The sequence below is a fragment of the Enhydra lutris genome, unplaced genomic scaffold (genome assembly GCF_002288905.1).
Source record: "Enhydra lutris kenyoni isolate GAN:26980312 unplaced genomic scaffold, ASM228890v2 scaffoldscaffold7, whole genome shotgun sequence".
In the NCBI taxonomy this organism is placed as follows: domain Eukaryota; kingdom Metazoa; phylum Chordata; class Mammalia; order Carnivora; family Mustelidae; genus Enhydra; species Enhydra lutris.
The window spans coordinates 30,080,963-30,108,124 of NW_019154091.1; the positions used below are offsets into that span (position 1 = coordinate 30,080,963).

At 37.9% G+C, this 27,162-nt stretch overlaps 1 protein-coding gene across 1 annotated transcript in view; it reads left to right on the forward strand.

Moving 5' to 3' along the window:
• Nucleotides 1–27,162, forward strand: part of LOC111142161 (protein tyrosine phosphatase, receptor type B) — a 112,177-nt gene that overhangs the window by 36,388 nt on the left and 48,627 nt on the right. Inside the window, exons 5-11 of the mRNA XM_022495154.1 lie at nt 5,442–5,717; nt 6,585–6,842; nt 9,161–9,424; nt 11,169–11,438; nt 13,321–13,581; nt 18,158–18,424; nt 22,145–22,408. Coding sequence (XP_022350862.1) covers nt 5,442–5,717; nt 6,585–6,842; nt 9,161–9,424; nt 11,169–11,438; nt 13,321–13,581; nt 18,158–18,424; nt 22,145–22,408 — 1,860 coding nt within the window. The remainder of the gene's footprint in view (nt 1–5,441; nt 5,718–6,584; nt 6,843–9,160; nt 9,425–11,168; nt 11,439–13,320; nt 13,582–18,157; nt 18,425–22,144; nt 22,409–27,162) is intronic.

Genomic DNA, 27,162 nt, shown 5'->3' on the forward strand with positions numbered 1-27,162 from the left:
GACTGACACCCTCAGAGTAATGTGGCCCCCTACACAGCTGTGAATGATGATGCAAATTTCTGTGGAATCTGCTTGAATTTCCCTTTTGGGGGTATTAAAATTTGGAAAGTCCGTTACTACTTGAACTTCATATCTAGTGTACAAAGTCAATAAATCAAATGCATGTTACTCTGATGAATTATCACAGTAGAGTACATCATCTTAAAATAAGTCAGGAAGCCACCTGTAATCAAACAGCCACAATCACAAAGTAAAAGAAAATTATCCCTCTGTAAATGCATTTAATTGACTGCAGATTGTGAGCAATTGCTTTGTCATTTTGTTCTTTCTTGTTTTCAAAAACCTTCACCAAACCCCCCCAAAATTCCCAAAACAAACAAACAAACAAACATCTGTTTGTGGCTTTCCTCTACCCTTACCTTGATTTCCATAAGAAAATTCCCAGTTGTTTTGTATGAATAGTTGATGTTCATTCCATTCTATGTAGAGTGCTACAAAAACGCAGCTTCCAGACTCCTAGCTTCCCTGCTTTTAACTAGAATAGTATCCCAGTTTCTGTAGAGATATAGAAGTGGGCCCTGTCATTAGCCTAGAGTTAGTGGTGAAAGATAAATTGTGTGTGTGGTGGGGACGGGGAATAATATCCTATTTGAGGAGATCTTGAGTGCCTACAGAGAAATTTAGACTTCTTCTCACAGAAAGATCTTGGTTCTGTAAGAACGACAAGAATGGCAAAGGGGAAGATATACAAGGAGGTTATTTGCTAACAGTTGAGGAAAGGGAGAAAATAAGGAAGACACCCAGAAAACTCTGGGAGCAGCTCAGATATAAGGTAGTGGGATCTCAGGTAAAGACAGTCAGATTAGGGAAGAAAAAGGAAGAGTCAAGAAAAGATTTAAAAAATCAGAGTAACTTTCACAGCCACAGAATTACATTTAGGTGTGATTAGCGTCATTATTCATTTTATCTTGGCTACAGTAGTCTAACCATCAAATAAAAATTCTGTAAATTTACCTATTATTTTATTTTCTTTTTTTTTAAGATTTTATTTATTTATTTGACAGACAGAGATCACAAGTAGGCAGAGAGGCAGGCAGAGAGAGAGAGGAAAGGAAGCAGGCTCCCTGCTGAGCAGAGAGCCCGACACAGGGCTCGATCCCAGGACCCCGGGATCATGACTTGAGCCGAAGGCAGAGGCTTTAACCCACTGAGCCACCCAGGCGCCCCTACCTATTATTATCTATAAAAATCTGGTTTGAGTGTTTTTTTATTACACTGAACATGTATTCAAGACAACATCCACCCTGGGACAGCTGTGATAAAAGGAACTTGCAGCCAGGTGTTAGAATCTCAGTTATACTACTCATCACATACATGACCTAAATGAGTCACTTCACGTCTCTGACCTATTCCAACTGAGAAAACTCATTGTAAACTATCAGATGCTACATAGATATACTGTGTTGCTCTCATGACTGGGAGAAAAGCTTTGGCATTAGCTCATGGATGGCCTGCAGTTGTTAAAAGGTTGAATTTATTTTCAAAATAAATATTATCATCTCAAATTCTAAACACTGCAAATTCCTATATCAATAAATAATAATGTGTTAGTGGCCATACAAAAGAATTTTTTTAAGCAGATATTACTTATTACTTGCATTTTATATATATGAATTTCTCCTTCTTTCTAAGTCCCATTTTTTAAAAAGGGAAACAAAGAAGAATTCATTTTGGTTCAGAAATTTAGCTAAACTTCATCTTTTCCTCGAAGAACAGAAAAATGAGCTTGATATCAAGATCACTTATGAAATTGTCAGGCTTCCTGATACTGGTAGATTCATTAACATCTAGATGATGAGTGCCACAGAACTTTACATTTTGCATTCCATATTCCAGGTTTGTCTGAAACTGAGAAGTGCAAACAAAGATGTCTCAAATTTATGGCTAATGATACATTTTGATATATTGATTGAGATTAAATCACTGATTTATGGTTTTCCACAGTTCTTGTAGTTTATCAAACTTCACTAGTTACAGAGTGATACATGGAAAAATCAGAAAGGCTATAAATGCACCTGTGGGCATTGACACCTCTAGGCATGGCGATGAATTATGTAACTCAGGTAGGGTTTTCTAATTAGATGCAACCTGTCATATGATCAAAAGATTACATACATATAACTACATTTTGAAATGGCATCAGAAATCTCTCTCTTTTGCCTTCAAATAGATATAGAGATATATGAAATTCATTTGTATATATACATGAAATTCGCACCTCTTTTGGAAGGACCTGATTTGTTTCTAAGAAAATATTGGAAATTTTCTGTGAATACAGCAGAGTTTTCCTTGGGCTTAGATTGAAAAGAAGTCTGAAAACCATGTAACTTCTGTAACATTTGTAGCAATAGTGGACTAGTGCCAGCACAGAACTTTATCGCAGTATAAATGGGGTTTTAAGTGTTTGTTTCCAGTGCAGGTTCTCGCGGCCCAGGCACTTCCCAGGCTCATTGTTTCTTTGTTCTAGCGGATGTACAAAGGATTGACTGTTTTGTTTTCTGGCTCAGAGAGATTAGATAAAGTCTGCATTTCTGAACTTCACCCTCTATGCACGCAACCTTAAAATTCATTTTCTATAGCTTATATTTTGTAGATTATATGTGGTTTAGATTATACTGACCATACCATTATTTTCTTTAACCTCTATCTGGCTTGTAGACATCGATGACGGTATTGATCTCGTTTGAGCTATCACTGGAAAGCAGCGGTCACTCCCATCCTTGTCCTTAAAATGACTCTTCAGCAAAAATGTGTCATCTCAGTTGGCTATGACAAGGTTGTTCTTGAGTTTTGCCCGCTATTAGAGTCTCATGGTAGTGAAGTATCTTTTTCTCGCCAGGCAACAAAAAAACTTTCTGTGAGGGGAAATTAAGTCCTTTCTTTTTATGATGATGTCCTTAATTACAGACTAGGATGTAGAATAGAAAGTTTAAATGATATTACCAGAAAAAAAAATTCTGTTTTTCTGCAAGAACCTATAAATGAGAATCATCTTGGGAATTTTAAATTTTATCTTAATGGTTAGAAAGTTAGGTCATGGGAATCAACTGATAAGATTTTATCAAGTTTTTGTGTTTTCTTTTAATGAAGAAGGCAATTAGGGCTACTAGTTTAGTTTTAAAAAAATTATATTCCATTTCTGCCTCCATTTTGTCAGTGATTCAGGGGAAACTTTTTTTGTGCTCAAGGAAACAACATAAGTTTGTATTACTGAGTGCCCATTTATGCCAGGTAAAATCTGCTCTACACCTCCTCAAACATCCAAGAATATAGATTATATATTTTATATATATATATATATATAATATGATTATAGATTATATGATACTCCCAGACAGAGGGGAAAGTGGAGGCTTAGAGAGGTTAAGTAACTTGTCCAAAGTCTTGTGACTGACCCACGACGGAGCCGAGGACTTGAACTGAGTTCTGTCTGACCCTAAAGCCCACACACTCCACCTAGACAATTCCCTGCTTCCCTGACAGGACCGCCTCCTGTTTACAGAAATAATAACAACAACAGTAGCTAACATTGAACACCTGCTATGTGCCCAACACTGTTCTGAGTGGCAGTTCTAAGCTCTAGATAAAACAACGTTATCTTCATAAATATCTTGCCAAATAGATAGTAGTCTTAACTGCATTGCATAGATGAGACAGCGGCTGTGCAGAGGGCTTAAAGCATTGCCTGAAGTACACAACTACGCGACTGAGAGCCAGACTCAGCCCCAGGCTGTCAGACAACAGAGCTTATGCTCTGCCCGTGAACTTCTGCTGTGCTAAGGTATAAACCACACAACTTGCACTGTGGGCTCTCTGAGTTACTGCTGTCTAGGCTTCCTTATCAGCAGACATATATATTATTATTAGTTCCTATATTATGAAATGTCATGTGGCTTGTGTGCTTTTTGCAAGATGTACTCCTATAAGTCACAGCATAAAACATGCAAAGAAAGACATTATATTGACCATAAGCTGTATTTAGCTTCTGGATGGTGTCTATAGGTGACCCAAAGATAATCTCAGGAGCTGGCTGGCCACAGACACCTTTTTAATACAGAATAAGGTTACGTTGTTCCTATTTGTGTGGATGTTCATCACAAGCAAGCACCTTCTTAAAACATATACTGTTCTAGGAAGATCTAGAATCTGAAGCTATTTCATGAGCAAAATATAATTTACCAAGATGTGGATAAGAACTGAGATCTCTAGAGCCATGCCACGAAAACATCTGACCTAGCTTTGAGTTTTAGCCTCCAATATCTCGATCCGATTTTCTAGATCAAGAACCAGGTTGGATTTCTGAAAATTCCTCCCATGTAAATATCTCTCAATCTTGTCCTTCCCTGCATTCAGGGTAGGGAGAGACTTATTTCTCTCATGGTCCTACTGCATCATAGAATGGCTGATCCCTAAACACTGCTGAATTATTTCCTACCCCAGGGACGTTCATCCTATTCAAGTTCCACAGTGAAGATTCCATGTATGGGAAATGGGAAATGGGACTCCTCAAATTCACCCATGACATTTGAATCTAAGTGAACATCTGGGTGAGGACCAACCCCTTGTACCCTCTCTAGAGGCTTCAGCAGCTCCAGAATGTCCCAGAACTCAAGTTGAGAAAATCTAAGGACGTAAGGAATTCCACCTGTTGGGAGAATTCATTTTGATGAGCAAACCTAGGTTAGGCTCATAATCAAGTCTCTATCTTTGGTGGGTTTCTGATATTTAAAAACAACCTAAAGCGATGTATTCTTAACCCCCCAAATTCACAACCTAAAGAAGAAAAAGTTCAGTACAAATTTCAAAATTAGTTCTGAATATCTGAGATTTTTGGTATTTATCCAGCCGTAGCCCTGGATGTTTGTCAGTGTGTGAAAAGTGCTAAACTTGCAAGCCAACGAAAATATAACCTTACTTGGAATTCTAAGCTCAGAGCTGTCCTAACAAAAAACGTTTTTATTAAAAAAAGAAGTTTATATGACTAGTAGCTAAGTGGATTTCTCTTTTAAATGAAATGGTAAGTTGGGGCGCCTGGGTGGCTCAGTGGGTTAAGCCTCTGCCTTCAGCTCGGGTCATGATCTTGGGGTCCTGGGATGGAGCCCCGCATGGGGCTCTCTGCTCAGCGGGGAGCTTGCTTCCTCCTCTCTCTCTGCCTGCCTCTCTGCCTATTTGTGATCTCTCTCTCTCTGTCAAATAAATAAATAAAATCTTAAAAAAATAATAAATGAAATGGTAAGTTTAAAAGTGGTGTAAATACCAATTTGTTTTACAGGCAGCAGATTCTTAAAGTTTTTAAGGAAAATGAACCTGGGTTCCAGCAAACTATCATATATTTGCAAAAGTCTTCAAGCCATGTTCTCTTTCTGAATTTGGCCTCACAGATCCTTTACCTCCAGCTAAGTTTGAAGTCAGTGAAGAGAAGACTACTTCAACCAGCTTGCATGTTCGGTGGACTCCTTCTTCTGGAAAAGTCACCTGGTATGAGATGCAGTTGTTTGACAATAACCAAAAGATACAGGAGACCCAAATTCAAGAGAGTGCTTCATGGAATGAACATACATTTTTTAACCTCACTGCTGGTAATAAATACAGTATTGCCATCACAGCTGTTTCTGGAGAAAAACGTTCCCCTACAATTTATACTAATGGATCAACAGGTAAGACCTGCTTACAGATAGTTGAGTATTTAATTGTCTAGGCTCCTTTTGGAATTACATTAAAATCGAAGAGATAGAAATAAGAACACCCCCAGACCAAAGCTGACAGATCGGTAAGTAGATAGACAGACAGACAAATGTTATGCAGTACAGTGGGAAGAGTAGACGAAAAATAAGAAGATGTGGCTGTGCAGTTGATGTGGCTGTGCTGGGTGATTTCAAACAAGTTCTGGGACTTCTCTGGGACTGGAATTTTCTCCAAAGTCAAATAGATGTTTCTTAATGACCTTCCTAACTCAAATCTTAGCAACAACATTTTCTGCCTCCTTTTCTGAGTTGTGCCATAAAACTTATGTTTAAGTGTTTTCCTCCTTTGCATACTCTTTTCATAACATCAAGTCATGATGTTTCCTAAATATTCCTACATCTGGAACAAGTTTTTGCTCTCACCCACCCATCCCAATGTCAATGACACACTTCACCTCCTTCCGGGAAGTACTGTCCTTCTGGTCATGCTCTCTCCTCTCATTTTTTCACCTGATTTATTGCTATCTTTCTGGTTTTCATCTTCCCTTTTTTTTCTCTTTGATGCTCTGCCACATCATAGTTAATTGGCAAAAATTACCTTACTACCTGTTAAGTGGGGGAGAGAGACTAGTAAACTATGATGTAGCTTTGGGCGTGGACTTTGAAAAGAGCATTAATTCAGATTCCAGTGAAATTTCAAGAGCGCCATTGTCATTACTTATTACATAAATTAGATGTACAGAGAAGCATCCATGAATGTGTGATTTTGAATTAAACATGTCTATGTCTTCTTGAAGGAAATTATGAATGACCCTTTGGAAATGCATTTTATTTTACTAGTGCCATCCCCAGTGAAAGATATCAATATTTCAGCAAAAACCAATTCCCTCCTGGTTTCCTGGTCCCATGGCTCTGGCAATGTGGAAAGATACCAGCTGATGCTGATGGATAAAGACATCCTAGTTCATAGCAGTGTCATAGACAAATATGCTACTTCCTACAGTTTTCATGGACTGACCCCTGGCCACCTCTACAACCTTACCATTGTGACCGAGGCTGCAGGACTGCAAAACTACAGATGGAAACTGGCCAGGACAGGTAAGTGCTACTAACTAGATGAACAAAGTAAAGCTCACATCAAGAAAATGTTTAATAACCACGGTTTATTAAGTTATTTGACTATGAGACAAATTGAAATTCATACATTATAGAAGGCCCTTAAGATATTCCCACTTTTCTATTCAGAGGAAGAGGGACTCCTTTGTATTCTAAATTTTAGACCAGCCTGAAATGGCAGAGCTATCCATTGATATAATCTCAGCTTATCTTTTTAGTATTCTGACCTTTTTGATAAAGATTTCTACTTCCTTCTCTTAAATAAGCATCCCTTGCCTTTGTGACATCACTCACTATGAGCCAAGATGACTTTTCTCAGTACTATCCAACAAAATATGTCCTGAGACCCAATACTACAGGAGCTGTTCTCACATGCTAACATAGCTGGAGAAACTAATCTGTGCTAAATGAATGTGGACATGAATAATTCATGTCCACATTCATTCATTATCTACTGAGTATAAACTATATGCTAGGCATCGTGGCTATAATAGTGCCCAAGAAGGTCAAAGTCTTTGTCCTTATGGAACTTACATTCTAGTAGATTCTAATGCTTCTGATGGGTCTAATGTATTAATAAATTCCCTCTCTCGGTAAGCTATCTGATTTTAAGAGAAACTTTTAAGTGTATGGAGCCTTAGAAATTACTCTGGGGGCACCTGGGTGGCTCAGTGGGTTAAAGCCTCTGCCTTCGGCTCAGGTCATGATCCCAGGCTGCTGTGATCGAGCCCCGCATCAGGCTCTCTGCTCAGTGGGGAGCCTGCTTCCTCCTCTCTCTCTCTCTGCCTGCCTCTCTGCCTGCTTGTGATCTGTCAAATAAATAAATAAAAATCTTAAAAAAAAAAAGTAATTAAAAAAAAAAGAAATTACTCTGGCAGGGGAAGCTCTTAGTGCCATGTGGCATGGCACAAGAGATTAAAAAAAAAAAAGAACTACAAGAGATTGATGGGAAAGATATTTGGGGGGCACCTATACACTTACACATCTTCATATCACACCTCAGAGATGTATAGCCATTCCCAACAAAAATGTACCATATATGTTGGGGCTCCTGAATGGCTCAGATGTTGGAATATGCAACTCTTGATCTCAGGGTTGTGAATTTAAGCCCCATCTTGGGTATAGAGATTGCTTAAAAATAATATCTTTTTTTTTTAAGTACCTTATATCTTTTTTTTTTTTAATAACTTATTTACTTGAGAGAAAGCGAGCATGAATGGCATGGAGGATCAGAGATAGAGAGAGAGAAACAAACTCCCCACTGATCAGGGATCCCAGTGCAGGGCTTGATCCCAGGACGCTGGGAACATGACCTGAGCTGAAGGCAGATGCTTAACTGACTGAGCTACCCAGGCACCTAAAAAGTACCTTATATTTAAGACTTCTTTAAGTATAGCAAGGGCAATTTACACTTCTCACTGGCCTATGCAAAGCAGTGTGCTGTGCCCATTTTTAAAATGAAATGTTTTTATTTTGCTATTAGTGAATCCCAAAATTGTGACATAGCCAAGAGGTAGAAGAAATAGTCACTGAAGTGTCTTTCTTTTGTAATCATTTTCTTTTTCTTTTTTTAAGTTAACATATAATGTATTATTTGCTTCAGGGGTACAGGTCTGTGACTCATCAGTCTTACAGAATTCACAGCACTCACCATAACACATAGCCTCCCCAATGTCCATCACCCAGCCACCCCATCCCTCCAATCCCCTCCCCTCCAGCGACCCTCAGTTTGTTTCCTGAGATAAGAACTTCTTATGGTTTGTGTCCCCTCTGATTTCATCTTGTTTCCTTTTTCTTTTGATGAAATAATGACACAACTTTTGAGCTATAACTTTATCATGATTTTATATGAAAGATAAAATATTTTTAGCATGCAAAATTTTGTGATAGCCAATGTGTTGACCAATCTATTTATTATTTATTATGTACTTGCTATTATTAACTACATAAAGGTAGGAAGAAATCAGGCAGATGACAGACTTCTCGGAGCATTCCAAGACCTCATTTGCCGGTAAGGATCCCTAGGCTCAGTGAGGTAGACAAAGATGTCCAGGGTTGCCCAGGTGACTAATGGCCGAGTCTGAGCCAGAATCCAGTCTCCTGACTCCCATGTTTATGCTCTTTCCACTAGTCAGACAGCCTTTCTTTGATTTTGCAGTATTCTTTTCGCTTGTGAAGTTGTTGTTTTCTTCTGAGCAGGGTGTGAATCTTGTAGGGACTAAAATGCAGGTCAAAATTTGGCCATAATAAGACAGGTACTATGTCCTGAATTAAAATGTCTTTTCCTTTCTTCTACTTAGCCCCCATGGAAGTCTCAAATCTAAAGGTGACAAATGATGGCACTTTGACCTCTCTAAAAGTCAGGTGGCAAAGACCTTCTGGCAATGTGGATTCCTACAACATTACCCTGTTTCACCAAGGGACTATCAAAGAATCCAGAACATTAGCACCCCAGGTTACTGAAACCCAGTTTAAAGACTTAACCCCTGGACGTCTTTATCAAGTTACCATCAGCTGTGTCTCTGGTGAATTGTCTGCTCAGAAGATGGCAGTGGGCAGAACAGGTGAGTGTAGGGCTCCAGAATATTCCTTGACTGCCCAGATCATTCTCGGATCCATCTTAGAACAAAATAAGTTATAAGGAAGACTCCTTTTCCAACTTGGGAAATGTCTACATGACTGAGGTTGCCCATGGGCCAGGCCCCCTATACAGAGTGAAACAGAAGGTTAATTGCATTCATCTGAGTTATTTAAGCAAATGTGTTTGGAGTGCTTCCTGAATGGTGTACATAAACTGGCTCTGCCCTGTGCTGTTTCATGTCACACCACTTAAGTCGTGTAAATGCATTAGTTTCGATACTAAGGAATAAAATATTTCTGATTAGCTCCTAGAGTGAGAGCGAGTTAGCACTTAACCATGTTTTCCACAAATTATTTTATTAATTTATGTCACTAAATATTTATCCAGTCCCTTCTATGTATAAATTACTGTGCTATGAGTTTGGGAAGTTGTTAAAATGTCAGAGTTCTGCAAACTACATCCTTTGCCAAATATGGCCTGTAACCTGTATTTGTGTAGCCCCAAGCTAAGAGTGGTTTTTACATATAAAAGGTTTTTTTTTTAAGGGAAAAAGAAAGATAAATATGAGACAGAGACCATATGTGGCCTGGAAAGCCTGAAATATTTACCTTGCCAGCCTTTGCTTTTAAGGAAGTTATATTTTAATCAGACAAATGTAGACTATACACACAAAAAATAAAAACAGTATACTTTAATAAGAGTAATTGCATTGGTGTTGCCATGTATCAGACACTAACCAAACACTTGATACCATTACCATGAGAGAGGTTCTGTTATTATCATCATTTTAGAGATAATTCAGAGAGCTCAAATAACTTGTCCATAGTGAATGGTGGGGTTGGCATTTAAACCAGAGTGTTTAATTCCAGGGTCCATTCTCTGTGCTATTAGAGATTCCAAGTAAGAGCCATATGGTCTGAAAAACAAGAGAGCAAAATTCTTGTTCAGAAGACCAGTAAAGACTTCTTGGAGGAAATGGGTTTTAACTGGACCTAAAAATTGTGAGGCTCTTGGCAAGGGAAGAGGGCAAAGAGGGAAGGGCACTTGAGGTGGAAGGAGTAGTATAAGCAAAGGCATGGAGGAAGAAGGCCCCAGTATATTTACAGGTCTGCAGAACATGCACCTGGAGGCCAGTATGGGAGAGAGTGCAGAAGCCAGGGTGGGTGGCTGCAGGGACTAGTCAGAATTAAGACCAGAAGGATATGGGGTCTGATTTTGGAAAGCTACAGATGCCAGACCCAGGATTTGATGTTTTATTCTGTAATTAATGGAGAGAATTTGCATGCTTTTAAGCAAATGAATAATTAGACCAGAGCTACCTTGCAAGAAGATTAATCTTGTCAGTTGATAAAGGAAGGACTCTTTCATGACCACGATGCAGTGTCTCTACCAAAAGATACCACATCCATCAATGTCAACATCATTAGAGGCAACATCAATATTGTCTCTAGGGCTGGTGTGCAGTCAATAAAACACAGCGGTCATATTGCTAGGTTATTAACAGTGTTACAGAAGATCCATTACTGATATTACTAAGATGATTTTAGCATCTATTTCTTGAGTGATGTCTCCAAAATGAGGAAAAAATACTCATTTGCAATCCACAAATAGAAATGTTTTGAACTGCAGCTATTAGGTCTCTTATCTACTGTTGCCCATGAAAAGTGAATCAGTATCCTTACTTTTGGTTTTTAGAATCTCCTTCTTGACATCATTTCACTGTTTAGTTCCAGACAAAGTTGGGAACCTGGAGGTAAACAGCAATGGTTCGATAAGGTCCTTAGTAGTGAGCTGGTCGCCCCCTGCTGGAGACTGGGAGCAGTATCGTATCCTGCTCTTCAATGATTCTGTGGTGCTGCTCAACGTCACTGTGGGAAAGGAGGAGACACTCTACACCATAGATGATTTGGGGCTCATACCGGGAAGACAGTATGAAGTAGAAGTCACTGTTGAGAGTGGAAATCTGAAGAATTCTAAGCGCTCCCAAGGCAGGACAGGTAAGCAAATACAAAGGTGTTAATGACCCTGGAACCTTAACTTGGTCCCTCTCCCAAGCAACCCAGGTAGCTGTCAATGCCTCTCCCCGCCCCCACCATGTTCCCTGAATTTGAGATATTATAGACTTTTAGACTGAATTAGTTTTGGTAATGTTTAATTTTGTCAAATTAGAACATTAAAAATTGCTTCCACTAATAAATCCATTATTTTATGAAAAGAAAGACATTTTAAACACCAAAAGAATAAGAAGAAAACAATTGGAGAATTCTTCCCACAAAAGAAGATAGTTGACAGTATTTTGCTAGTGATCAGTGTTAGAAAACCATTGCTTTGACCTGATGTTGACTAATGAGGGAATTTCATGGTCCAAAGAAAGGTTATTAAAGGGAAGTGGAATATATTTGGATTTTAGGGTAGAAGAGAATGAGGATCCCGAGACATGGGTCTTGGTATTCTGACTGTCACCACTATACTGTAACTCCTTGGGGAAGTCACAACCCCTCTGAGACTGTTTGCTCAACTCTCAAATAAGAGAATTGTCCTTCCAAACTCAACATTCCTATGACATGGAATACTCCATACTTGGAGTGAAATTCAAATATCTTCTCTCTTAGTCTTGCCTGATGATAAGGAAATAACTACTTTGATTCAATGTTCTTCTTAGAAGAATGTCAAAGAAGAAGAAGATCAAGATATCCTTAGCTTGCCAACTGGGTCCTCCAGTCATATCTTCATTTTCTAAATATTAATATCCCTTAGATAATGATCAAAGGCCTATTTAAGCTTAAACCAAGCTCATTTCAGCATTTTACAGGACAAGTATCTATGTCCTTTCCCATATTTTATCTCATTCACCTCAAATAACTTGGAATACTGTCAAGAAACAGTAGGGGCTCTCAGCAGTTGGCATAATTATCAGGAGAACTTTTCTTAAATTGTACCTCTAGGTGAATAAGGTTAGTTGAAGTAGGCTTTGATGTAACAATCCAATTGATTTCAATATATTAAAGAAGGAAGATACAGATTTCAGGACTCAGAACGGAATTACAGAAAATTTCTTTAATGTAGAAATCAATATAATTTTACACACTTTGTTCTTCCATAATTTTGTTTCCCTATTGTTTTATGGGACTAGTACTTTACTCTTAGCAATGTGTCCTAGAAATTGTAATGAAACCTTTTAGAGAAATGGAAACAATTTCAATTCTTTGGATAATGGGAGCCTTTAATCAGATACTATTCTTGCTTACCAGCTATACTATTATTGTTTTCCATTTCATGGATACATCGGTGTCCACTTCTCAGAAATGTTCCAGAGAAAGTTGGAAACCTGGAGAAAAAGGGAAGCACTTTGTCTTTCCAATCTAACAGGGTAAAAAATACTCCTAATTTCATCTATATAGTCAAATGTGGACCTTTCTCAGTGGTTTTGTGGATGATATGATTGAATTAAGTATTTTCATATCATAGAATTCATATGAAGAAATAAACACTCGAGGTAATATGTGGTCAAAAATAAATGACCCAGGAAAGCATTTTCCAGTGTATTCTTTTGAATCCTCCTTTCTGGATAGGTTATATAAACAAAATTTGGTGTGCCTGGCTGATTCAGTCAGTGAAGCATGCAACTCTTGACCTCTTGGCTGTGAGTTCAAGCCCCACGTTGGGTGTGAGAGATTACTTAAAAATAAAATCTTCTAAAAACACACACACACAATTTTTGAGATTAGCTTCCCCCCTCCCCGCCAAGAGCTCATACACTTTCAGAAAAGAAATGCTGAACTGGAACACTCCTGTGGTTGGAAGAGAACAGCTCTCTAAGAAATTCTTGAGTGTTTCTGAGGCAAGTCAATGACGCAGTCTCCATTGCTTTTTCCTTAGTCCCCCTGGCTGTCCTCCAGCTTCGTGTCAAACATGCCAATGAAACCTCTTTGGGCATCATGTGGCAGACCCCTGTAGCAGAATGGGAGAAATACATCATTTCACTAGCTGACAGAGACCTCTTACTCATCCACAAGTCACTCCCCAAAGATGCCAAAGAATTCACTTTTACTGACCTGGTGCCTGGACGAAAATATGTAGCTACAGTCACCAGTATTAGTGGAGACTTAAAAAATTCATCTTCAACTAAAGGAAGAACAGGTAATCTTTTTTTTTTATAAGTTTTAAACTTTAAAAAGTATCCTGACTACTGAATTGTTTAATGTTTGAATTACAAATGTTCACTGAATGCCTATTATGTACTGGTTATTGTTTTATGAATGTTTCCTATTGTTTGTTTTCTATTACACTTATTCAACTCTTGGTAGTTGTTTTGTTTGTTTTTTAATTTGTTTGGTTTTATTTTGAAATGGAAGCAGAGAACAACTTTTCCAAGGATATTTTGCTGCAAAAGAAAGCAGAGAAATAGGGCATGATCTGAAAGAGAAGGTCTGTTTGAAAGGAGGATTTTATTTAAGGATAGAAGAAATAACAAGTTTTATGCTGATAGGAATGTTCTAGAAGAGAAAGAAATGGTGATAATATAAAGAGAGAGGAAGAATGGCTATACTTATTCTATGAGTAAGCAAGCTGTGGGATCTAGAGCACAAGTAAAGGAATTGGCTTTAGAAAGGAACATGAGTAGTTTAACTTTAGGATCAGCTCGAAGAAAAAAGAGTATTGGATGAATATACCAGTAAGTAGATGTAGTGGTGGCAATTATTCTTTGATAATGCTCTTCTTCTCTCAGAAATAGGAAGCAAAATCATCCTCAAAGACTCCCTTTTTCCAATTTATATATTATTGTTCTGTATTTTATTTCTCTCTCCTTTTTAACCCCACAAAAAATTACCACTTATCTTCTCATCTTTCCTTCCTGTATCTCACAAGTTCCATTTGAGATTACTTTCCTTCATTTTGGAGAAGAGTCTTCAAATTTCTTTCTTTCTTTCTTTCTTTCTTTCTTTCTTTCTTTCTTTCTTTCTTTCTTTCTTTTTTTTAAGGATTTTATTTATTTTTTGAGAGAGAGAGAGAGAGCAATCATGAATGGAGGAGGGGCAGAGGGAGACAGAGCCCGATGAGCAGGGGGCCTGATGTGGAGTTTGATCCCAGAACCCCATGATCATGAGGGTCATAAGCAGACACTTAACCAACTGAGCCACCCAGATGCCCCCAAATGTCTTTATTAGAGTTTTTAGGGATGAACTCTTTACACTTTTGTTTTTCTGTGTATGTCTTTATATAGCTTTCAAACTTGAAAGATATTTTCTCTGGGTTACAATTCTATGTCTAAAGTTATTTTCAAAAAAAAGAAAGAAAGTTATTTTCTCTCACTGAAGATATTATTTTCTCACATTGAAGATATTGTAGTCTATCTGGCATTTATTCTTGCTGTTGAAAAGTCAGACATCAGTCTAATTTCTGTTCCTCTCTGGGTAGTCTGTTTACTATGACTGCTTTTAAGATTTACTCTTTGCCTTTAGTGTTCTGTTGTTTACAGTAATAACCTAGACATAGATGCCTCTATCTTGGTTGAGATCATGATGATTTCTGTACTTGTAGATTAGTATCTTTCATCAACCCTGGAAATTCTCAGCCATTAGTTCTTTGACATTACCTCTTGCCTTTTCTCCAGTCCCTTTCTATTCTCCCTCTAGTAGTCTAGAATATATATATATATATATATTCATATTTTTCCTTGTATTTGCTCTCTGGGCTATAGTCTGAATAATTTCCTCAGCCCTGTGTTTTAGTTCCCAAATTCTTTCTTTAGCTCTGTCTAATCTTTTTAAAATCCATCCATTGAGTTTCAAATTTTACTTGTTTATTTCTTCACTTTTAAACATTCTTTTTGGCTCTCTTTCCAAATCAGTTTTGCGCTCTGTTGCTCTTTAGTCATATTTCCATTATCTTCCTTTATTGCCATTAGCAAATAAACCATTTTTATTTTAACTTCTATATCCGATAACTATAATATCTAAAATCTTCAGAAGTTCAATCCTGTTGTCTATTGAGTTTGCTGCCTTTTGCTCATGGTGCTTTACTTCCTTAAGTGTTTGTGATTTTTCACTGTAAAGTCATATATCTTGGAAACTTACTCTGTGGGAATTCTTTGAGGCCTTGTTTACAGATGGGTTTTAGAAAGAATTTTCTTTTCATTTGATTCTTTGAGGTGCACAGGACTGCTATCAACCCAGACCTATTTTAATCTAAACTGTCAACTTGGAGGTTTTCTGATCACCCAGTTTTATGAATTAGGGTTGCAAACTCACTGAAACTGTTCTAGGGTTATGAATTCTCAGTGATCATTATTTTTCTCCACCCAGTGCCAAGGATTCTGAGGCAATATGAGGAGCAAAGAGGGAATATTATTTCACTTATACTTAGAATGTAACCTTTCAGGATCCAATGATATGCAGGGTCACCAAGAGGTTCCTTAGTTTGGGAAAGTCCTACACTTTACCTCCAATTTCACAGATCAAAGTTTAAATTTATATTTGAAAGATGCCCTTAAGATGAAAGTATGCTTCAGTGAACTGGCTACCTATCTTTTTAGTCTCTGAGAATTCCTTACATTCTTGACAACTCACTTATATATTTACATTTTTATATTTTATCCAACACATGTAGTTGTGTTTATTGGGGGTATGCAGCCCACTATACTGTAGGAACTGGAAGTCCAAGACACTCTTTTAGTCTTAAGATCATTTTCATCATTCCCGACATTCACATTGCTGGGTCATATAGTAAGTGTATTTTTAACTTTGTAAGAAACTACCAAACTGTTTTCCAGAATGGTTGTAAAATGTTACATTCCCACCAGCAATATATGAGATTAGTTTCTCCATAATCTCAACAGCCCTTGGTATTACAAGTGTTTTGTTTTGTTTTTTAACCATTCTAATAAGCATGTAGTGGTATCTCGTGTAGTTTTAATTTACCTTTCACTAATTCCTAATAGTTTTGAGCAACTTTTCACATGCTTATACCTCCATTTATCCTCTTTAGGGGACAACATATTTTCAAATATTTGTTCATTTTTTGGTGAGGTTGTTTTTAATCATTGAATTTTGAGAATTCTTTATATTTCAGATATTAGTCCATTGTCAGAAATGTGTGTTGAAATGCTTTCTCTCAGGCTGTGGCTTGTCTTTTGATTAATTTATTTGTGTATTTTGCAGATCATGGGTTTTTAATTCTGGTGTCCGATTTATCAGTTTTTTTCTTTCACAGACTATGCTTTTGGTGTCATATTGAAGAAATCTTTGCCTTACACGAAGTCACAAAGATTTTCCCTTAAAACTTTTATAATTTTAGGTTTTCAGTTGAGGTGCATAATCCATCTTGAGTTCATTTCTATATGTCTGTGAGATTTGGGTTAAGGTTTATTTCTTTGTATATGGATGACTAATAATTCCAGCCCTATTTGTTGAAGAAAACTATTCTTCCTCCACAAAATTGCCCTCACATCTCTGTAAAAAATCAATTGACTCTATATGTGTTGGTCTATTTCTGGATTCTGATTTCTGTTCCATCGATCTATGTGTTTATCTTTTTGCCAGTATCAGACTGCCTTCATTATTGTAGCTTTCTAGTAAGTCTTGAGATCAGATGTTGTTACTCCTCCAACTTTGTTCTTCTTTTTCCAAATTATTTCCATATTAATTCCTTTGCTTTCCATGTGAAATTTAGAATGAGAATTGAATTTTCTGATCCCCATACAGTAGTGTCTTTTCAATGAGTGTATTTGTATCTTAATCCAAAAGTCAACAATTTTCTGAGAAGGATTGTGCCGAAGTCCCAATCCTTTTAATTACCATAATTCAGGGAAGAGGCACAAAGAAGATATAACTGATCAAGTGCCAGCTTCAAGATCTATGTAAGATATTTTTTTAATGGATAGATTAGAAATCACAATAGTTGCTAATTAGGAAAAGGACACAGGCTCACAGTTTAGGCAGATCAGGCTTTGGACTCCGGATGACTATTTGTTAGCACTCTGATAATAGATAGGCTAAGTTATTTACATCATATGGTCTTTGGTTTCCTCTAAAGAGAAATAACAAAGTCAAATTTATAGACTTTTGAATGAGTATCAAATAATATAATTTCTAAAAACCATTGAGTCCATAACTGGCACATAGTTATCACTCATTTATCCCTACTAGTTGTTATGGTTATCACTATTATTACTATTACTATTCTTATAGGATAATACAATGTATACTATTGTAGCATCTTCCTGTATAATAATAATGGTGCTCTTGAGAATGTGCCAAAGAATTAACCAGTTTTCTAAACTACAACCTAATCATCAGGTGGAAGGGATTTCCCAATACCACCCCGTAACAACCATCAGCTCAGGTAGGTAATGAGGCTCTCAGTTCTCATGGGATAATGATTGATAAAATCCCATAAAGTAAACAATATTAAAAAATAACATTCTTTCATTATTGAAAATGTAAGTTCAAAACTACTTAATAGGTAAGCATCATCTCATCCGTGGATCTGAAGCAATTTTGATTTCCCATATAAGCAGCTTCTGTATGGGAATAGTTTGCCATATGCCACAGGAAATAAGAGTTGAGAGTCTATAGCAAAAAAATATAGATATATTTTTAGCATCTTTAAGACTGTCTCTACTTTTGACTCATTTTGCTATACTTCCTTAGGGTGACTAAATGTCATCTGTGTTGTTGTTGTTTTTTCCTTCTTCTCTTTGTCTACTGTGTTCCAGTGCCTGCCCAAGTGACTGGCTTGTATGTGGCCAACCAAGGAACAACCAGCAGTCTGTTTACTAACTGGACCCACGCCCTGGGATACATAGAATTCTACCAAGTCTTACTGATCCATGAAAACGTGGTCATCAAAAATGAAAGTGTCTCCAGTGAGACCAGCAGATATAGCTTCCACTCCCTCAAATCAGGCAGCCTCTACTCTGTGGTGGTAACAACAGTAAGCGGCGGGATCTCATCCCGACAAGTGGTGGTGGAGGGAAGGACAGGTAAGAAGAGCACATGGAAACTCTAGAGTATATTCTAGGATGTTTTGAAGCACCCTAAAAACAGATCCAGTTTTGACTTTCCAAGAAACCAGGTTTCAATACCAACCATCCATATATGTTGCTCTCCTAGGAATGGAAATTGAGGGTTGAGTGAGGGTAGGTAGAATAAATTCTGAATTTTCTAAAATCTCCCATAAAGGTGTCAGAACTTCTAGAAAAACCATTGTGGTAACATAGTAGTCATTTGACACCTAGGCTTATCCCCTCATTCAGTTGATGATTTTCTTAATGTTTATGTCCCAGTTAAGATAAAAAAGAAGTGAGACTTTTTAAAAAAAAGTATATTCCACTCCCTTTCCTATTTTTGTTTCAAGACATAATAAGGAAATGATCTCCAACTTCTGTGGTCCAAAGTGGAGTTAATAAAATCCCCAAATCACATATAGTTTCAGAAGCAACATTAAACAAGTTAATACTATAACCACCTAACAATGTTTCCTGACCTTGAAGAGATCACAGTCACAAATGGGTCAAAGAGCTAATTCAACAAACAAGTGGTATACAGTTACCTGTGTCAGACAGGACTGGCACCAAAGAAGGAAATATAATTTTCTACACAAGACCAAGAAAGAATATAAATAAACAGTATAAAATTTATGTTCCAGTTTCTTAAAAAGAAAAAAATTAAATGCATTTGGTAGAAGCTTTGATAATTATTAATGAACACAGAATCAGGTCAGTGAATTTGCCTACTTAATTCTATATGATTATAAGTTGGATTTCAGGCTTCTCTTGTATTTCTGATGCTCAGATACTGATGATTAGATTCTATCAGCTGCAGACATCATAGATACGTCCCTTTTTAAAAACCATGAATCTTATCTACTTAATGAACCCAAGGAACATTAACTTCATTAGCTCTCCCAGAAATGCAACTAAGTCATTGAAAAGATATTTCATAGTTTGGGTAGAAATTCACTGAGATGTGCCATTTTTCTCATTCTGTGGCACCTGACATTATTACCTACATCCTTCTTCCTGATACCTTCCTTCTTTTCCAGTGCTTCTGGGCACCAGCCATTGGTGTAGTGTCATTGGGGGTGGGGGAAAAGCTTAGCTTGGGAATCAGAGGACCTAGATTCTGGCTCTAGCTCTGCCATTAGCTTACATCTTGAAGCCTCCAGCTTCTAATCCATCCCTGATAATACACCGCAATGTATCCCTGTTGGAGTAAGGAAATGTTGGAGAAATAACAAGAAAGCTGAGGAGAGGGTTGAGAAGGGCCTTGCCCCCATTTCCCAGTGAGTTGCAGTTGTATTAGTCAGATCAGACTGACTTATTTCCAGCTTATCCAACAGGACAACATGGAGATTCCAGATTAGACAGCTCTGGGGTTGGTTCTTTCCCGAGCAGTAAGTCAGGGATTCAGGCTTCTACCATCTGTGGCTCTTCCTTCCTCTAGGTCCTCAGAACTCTGTCCATTTCCCCAGAGACTAAAGGTCATGGGGTGGGGGAAGATGACCAGACCCGAAAGTAGACACATCACTTCCCCCTCCACATTCCACTGGCAGGAACAGTTGAATGGCTACATTTCACTGCTGCGGAGACTGGGAAATGTAGCCTAGCGTGTGTCCAAGAGGAAAAGGAAATAGTTTGCTTAACAACTAGTCAGATTCCGCCACACAAGTTAATTCCCAAATTTTAAAATACGTCAAGAGCTTTCCAACTTAACTATGATACGTTAACATAGTTTGGCTGCCGATACCACTTGAAATGAGTGAGCTTTGTTTTTATGCCTCTATTTTTATTGTAGCAGAGATATCAGTATTTGACCCACAGTATATAAAAGTATAAGTATACAAAAACAAGACAGTTCTTTGTAGAATGATCATAGGATTTTGGGGAGAGGGCAAAATATGAGTAAATATAAGCATGAGTTATTTTACTCAAACACATTAAGAGTGCAGACATTATCATGAGAAAAGGGGGAAATGGGATACTACTATAGAAACACAGTAATTAGAGATTTCTAAACGTGCCTGGGTTAGTAAATTTTGTATGTGGTTTATTGTAAAACATTCAACGGCTAAAGCCTTGATAATCATGACTATCTACTCAAACTGCTGAAATGTTGGTCAGTTCCGAAATAATTGAAAGGTTTTGAACGGCTTTCTTACTCACTTCAATTTCCACAGAGTTGAAACATATAAATAAACCCTCCCAGTCTAGAGAAGGTGGCAAAATATTTAAAGTTAAAGATATCAGATATGCTTAACAAATCTAGTTCCAACCTGGGAAAATGCTGGTTCTAAAGGAAGAACAAATTTTATATCTGTTTTCTTATAACCATGAATTTATATTTTTGACAAAACATTTGATAATTGTATCTTTTCTAATAAAATGTTAGTAGTTGCAAATATTTCTAGCAGTTTTGAAAAACAAACATAATTCTATTGAGAGCAACCAAGGGATGTCCAGATTGTTAAATAAAGGGAAGGGAAGGAGGAAGGGAGGGAGAGAGGAAGACATCAGTATAGAACTATTAAGGCTAAAAGATTCAACTTTATTTCTAGAAAATGTTCATATACATGGAACAGCATTTGCAGAGCTGCTCAGTATGGTGCTATTTATAATTTTTGGTGATGGACAAGTGCCTGTAAGTGTAAAGAAGACTTTGAGGCTTAAATCACAAAATCAGAGTGTATTAGATTAGAAGGATTCTCAGAGGTCATCTAGCTGGATCCTGTCCATTGTACGTGAGGTAGGGATATTGACAATTATATGAAAATATTTAGCTGCAGCCGTGAGCCAGCGAGGAAAACAGTAGTGCATTCACATACTCTACAGGATTTTATTCTGATATTTATTGCTGGCAATACTATCTTCTGTATACTTATTTCTGACACATTCATAGCTACTACTCAATACCCCAGTGATTAATTTGCATACTGCCTTTAGCCAAGAAGCTCCTTGAAGGCATCCACATCTTTTTCATTTTTGTATCTGTGGCAAATGGTAGGTTCTCCATAAATGTTTGTGGCAGTAAACCCCAATTAAAATAAGCAAACAATAGTGGCCACTATCCCCGCAATAGTTCCTTCTGCGCACTGTTGGGTCAATCTCCAGATTTGTTGTTTTCAGGACAGGCTTTTAGGTTGATTTCTTGCCACTAGAGGGCAGGAAATGCTTTATAAAGGGCAGACGCAATGCCTCTCCTGTGTTATTAGACTCCCCAGGAATAAATAACTTCATCACAAGATCAAAGCTATCCAAAGTCTAAGCTCTTTAGAAATGTATGGTGTTCTTCATCTTTCCCTTCAAACATCTTTGCTTATTGATGAGTTTGGTTCGAGCTGATTCATTTGGATTGTTACGTTTGTTCCTTTTCCTGCAGAGGGAACCTCCCGACACATTCACATAAATATATGCCTCCACTTAAAATACTTTGCAAACAGCAAGACCATAAAAATGCAGTAGTGGCATCCCTGTATTTATGAGGCCCCCAAAAGACCTTCTTGCATTTTTATTTGAGTTAGCCTTGCTGATCCCCAAACCCTCAGCTTCCAGAAGCTAAGGCGAAATCCTCACATGTCTTTGACCTCTTAGGTCATCAGACGAGATCTCCTGGGTCCACACTGTTTCTGCTGACTGCGGTCGATGACTCCAAACTTTTGACCGTGCTTTCTTTTTTCAAATGTTCTCCCCCTTTTTAAATCCCAGTCCCTTCCAGTGTGAGTGGAGTGACGGTAAACAATTCTGGTCGCAATGACTACCTGAGCATTTCCTGGCTGCCGGCTCCAGGAGACGTGGATAACTATGTGGTGACGCTCTCTCATGGCAGCAGGGTCGTTCAGTCCCTTGTTATTGCCAAGTCTGTCAGCGAATGTTCCTTCAGCTCCCTTACTCCAGGCCGCCTCTACAATGTGACCATAACTACAAGGAGCGGCAAGTATGAAAACCATTCCTTCAGCCAGGAGCGAACAGGTAAGGCTTTCAGGAGAGCCAGGCTCTGTAAGAAGGGGCTAGCTAGGGGCACTTGGGTGGCTCCATCGTTTAAGCCTCTGCCTTCGGCTCAGGTCATGATCTCATGGTCCTGGGATCAAGTCCTGCATCAGGCTCCTTACTCGGAGGGGAGCTTGCTTCTCCCTCTCTGTCTGCCCCTCCCCCCTGCTTGTGGGTGCGCGCGCTTTCTCTCTCTCTTTCTCTCTCAAATAAATCAGTAAAATCTTAAAAAAAAAAAAAAGAAAGAAAGAAAAAGGAAGTGGCTGTCTATATGGCTCAAGGCAACAGATCTGCAACAATTCTGTAATGATAGGATTAAAGGCTGTTGAGATCACAGAATTGTGACAGTCTTCAAATTTTGACCCTAGAAACTCCTTATGAGAGCACACGTTTCCTTTAAAGTGAGATGAACACTACTTTCATGGCTAGAATTCATATTATATTCAAATATAGTAATAAGTGTTTGCTGTTTGGGGAGTACTTTTTGGTTGCTAGACATGGACTTTATGTATGTTAACTAACTTAATTCTTGCAATTTCCTTATGGAGATCATTGTCATTATTCCCACTTTGTAGATCAGGAAATCAAGGTTCAGGGAGGCTAAAAAATAAGTTGCTCAACTGTTTAACTTGTTAAATGAGCCAGTGCGTTTCTGTATTTAAACCCAGTTCTGAATGGCTCCGTAACCTATGAAGTTCTCTGCCCTAAAATCCTTCCTGAAATGTCTATTTGGTCAAAGTCCACTATTCATTCTTTTTCACACAAGGTGAAAAAACATGAACATTTTTTGTTCTGGGACCAGGAGCAAAATCCTAGCAAAGGCAAGGAATGTCAGGTCTTCGATGTTCTCGAAAGAACTCAATTTAGATGGCTACCATTTTCCCAATGTACTTACGCTTTTGGGGTTTACAGCTGAGATTTTTGCTTAAGGTCGACATTAATATTTTGTCAAGCCTCTCCTGCTGAGCTATGGGTTGATATTTGCATTTTAAAATGTCAGGGTTTCTTTGACAAGGCAGTCAAGAGTACTCAACGTAGAAAGGACAGTCTTTTCAATAAATGTACTGAGATAATTGGATGTGCACACATAAAAGAATTAAACTGGATCTCTCTCTTATACCATTCACAAAAATTAACTCAAAATAAATTAAGGTCATTTGTTTGTGAAATGAATTAAAGTTTAATGTAAGACCTGAAAATACGAAATTCCTAGAAGAAAATATAGGGTCTTGGTGGTGATTTTTTGGATATGACATATAAAGCATAAGCAAAAAAAAATCAAAGACAAGCAACTGGGACTACATCAAAACAAAAAGATTCTGCTCAGCAAAAGAAACCATCGGCAAAGTGAAGAAACAACCTATGGAATGGGAAAAATATTTGCAAAACGTACACCTTGATAATGGGTTAATACCCAAAGTTGTGGTTAATATCCTAAATACGAAGAACTCATACAATTCAATAGCAAAAAAGTAAGTAACCCTATTAAAAATGGTTAAAGGACCTGTATAGTCATTTTCTAAAGAAGATATACGTGGGGTGCCTGGGTGGCTCAGTAGGTTAAGCCGCTGCCTTCAGCTCAGGTCATGATCTTGGGGTCCTGGGATCGAGCCCCACATCAGGCTCTCTGCTCAGCAGGGAGCCTGCTTCCCCCTCTCTCTCAGCCTGCCTCTCTGCCTACTTGTGATCTCCTTTTCTCTGTGTCTAATAAATAAATGAAACCTTAAAAATAAAAGAAGATATACAAAAGGCCAACAAGCAGATGAAAAGATGGTTAACATCACTAGTCATTAGGAAAATGCAAATTAAAACCACAATGTGATATCTCCTTTTGGCTGTTAGAATGGCCATCATCAAAAGACAAGAGGTAATGAATGCTGACATTGACATGGAGAAAAGGCAACCCTTGTGCACCGTTGGGTATGAAAACTGGTATAGCTAGTGTGGAAAACAGTATGGAAGATCCTCAAAAAATTAAAAACCGGGGCGCCTGGGTGGCTCAGTGGGTTAAGCCGCTGCCTTCAGCTCAGGTTATGATCTTGGGGTGCTGGGATCGAGCCCCGCATTGGGCTCTCTGCTCAGCGGGGAGCCTGCTTCCCCCTCTCTCTCTGTGCCTGCTTCTCTGTCTACTTGCAATCTCTCTCTGTCAAATAAATAAATAAAATCTAAAAAAAAAAAATTAAAAACCACCCCATGATCCAAACATTTCACTTCTGGGATTATATCCAAAGGAAACAAAAGCACTAGCTCAAAAAAATATCTGCACCCTTGTGTTCATAGCAGCATTATTTACAACAGCCAAGACATGGGAACAATCTGAGTGTTCCATCCATGGATGAATGGATAAAGAAATGGTATATCGGGGCACCTGGGTGGCTCAGTGGGTTAAAGCCTCTGCCTTTGGCTCAGGTCTTGATCCCAGGGTCCTGGGATTGAGCTCCTCATCAGGTTCTCTGCTTCGCAGGGAGCCTGCTTCCTCCTCTCTCTCTCTCTGCCTGACTCTCTGCTTACTTGTGATCTCTGTCTGTCAAATAAATAAATAAAATCTTTAAAAAAAAAAAAAAGAAGTGGTATATCTATGCAATGGAATAATATTCAGCCCTAAAAATTAGGAAATCCTACCCTTTGCTCCAACCTGCATGGATCTTAAAGGTATTATGCTAAGTGAAATAAGTCAAAAAGAAAAGACAAATACTCAATGACCTGACTTGTATGTAGAATCTAAAACTAAAGCAAAGGCAAACTAATAGAAAAAGGCAGAGGCAGAGAGTGGGGGAAGGAGGAACTGGAGGAAGATGGTCAACAGGTACAAAGTTCCAGTTATAAGATAAATAAGTGCTAGTGATGTAATGTGCCCCATGATGACAATACATAAGAAAGTTCTTAAGAGGTTAAATCATAAGAGTTATCATCATATTAAGAACATTTTCCTCCTTTTTTCTTTTCTTCACTCTTTTCTCTTTATTATGTCTGTATGAACGGATGGATGTTGGCTGAACCAAATGTGGCAATCATTTCATAATACATATAAATGAAACCATCATGCTATATGCCTTAAATTTATACAGTGATATAAGGCAATTACTTCTCAATAAAACTAGAAAAAATAATAACAAAAAAGAAATGAAAAGAAATACTATAAAAAATGAATTTGTCAAATTTCCAAAACCAAAGTGTATTCACACTCACCTAAACTGAAAACTTCAAAATCACTTTTGACACATGTTATCGTTTGCTAGGATCTGCTCATTGACCTCTCACAAAATTTTTCACTGATATGTCTTTATTTTGCTTTTCTTGCCAATAACCAGGACAGAGGTTCTTATTAGTTAAATTTATAATGGGTCTCCTATCTTTCTGCTCTATCCACTTAATTCCATCATGATTAGTATTCATAGCTGAGTCATGTGTCCCTCTAAGTTCCCATTCATGTTTTTCTAGGAGACATTTACTATTCATTGCAGTCATCTGCATCTCTCCCTCCGTGATTGCCTTGACGTCAGGAACCAAATCCTTTTTGTATTTCTCTCTATACCTGGCCCACATAAGCACCCATGATTTTATTGTTGCTGAACGCAAGAATTAGCCAATCATCTTCTGGACTCAAAGACCTTATAAAAACCTAAAACTATGTTATTTTTTCCAGAGGATCAAGGCAATTGACATCATCCTATTACCTAGCACAGGGTCTGGAATCCAATAAGCACTCAATAAATGTTCACTGAATTAATAATCAGAAATCACTTAGATCCACAGTTTTTAGCTAGTGCTCTACGGATAGATGTTAAGAATGTCATAACCCCCAAAACTGTCTATGAAGTTGTTGCAGATAAGAAAGGTATGTGTGTTTCTTTGTGGAGTGAGTGGGTAGCTCTTTTCAGATTCTCAAAGTTTCTTTGACTTCAGAAAGTTTAAAAACCACTGATTTACATTGCTACAGCATGCTAACATTGAAAGTGTCCATGGATTGATCTAATCCCATCTCATTTGTAGATCAAGTCCCAGAGAGAAACTTAGCTCTTCCAAGCCCACATGGCTGACCAGTAATCAACCTCACCTAGTTCCAGTACTATTTCCATTACATCATGCTATTTCTGAAAGCACTGGTTGGGGATATAAAAAGCTATTCCCTACCCTCAAATGATTTAAGATCTAATTATACTGATAATCATAATAATGCCTGAGATCTGAAAAGTAGCTTTCCATTTGGGAAGCAGCCTTATGTCAGTGTCTTATGTTGATCAACTTGGAACCTAAAAATCACCAGAATCAAAGGATATGTCATCCTACTAACCCCTTGCTTCCCCTCCACGTCAACTCATGAATGTTTCCTATGTATCTGACCTTCATACTGCAAGCCTTTTGTCAAGATTGTTTTTAAATGGAAGAAAAATGATCCTCTATTCAAAGCACCTTCTTGACTCTTTACCAGCATGAACTTGGATTTGATGCATGACTAATCAAGACAATCCATTGCCCCCGATATCAGTTTAACTATAGAGTTGTGTCTGAGATGCTGTCTTGTTGATTTTAGCTGATTGTGTCAAAGCTCTTTTCCCTTTCTAATGCTTTTGTTCTACGTTTTGGGTGAAAATATCAATATTTCTAATTCTGTATCACATCATCTCATCATGCAGCAAGGCAGGTCTCACAAATTACCTCCAATTCCACCTGGAGAGCCCCTTATTGACTTAAGGGTCATGGTATGTAGTCTGGTTTTTCTTCCTATAATAGTT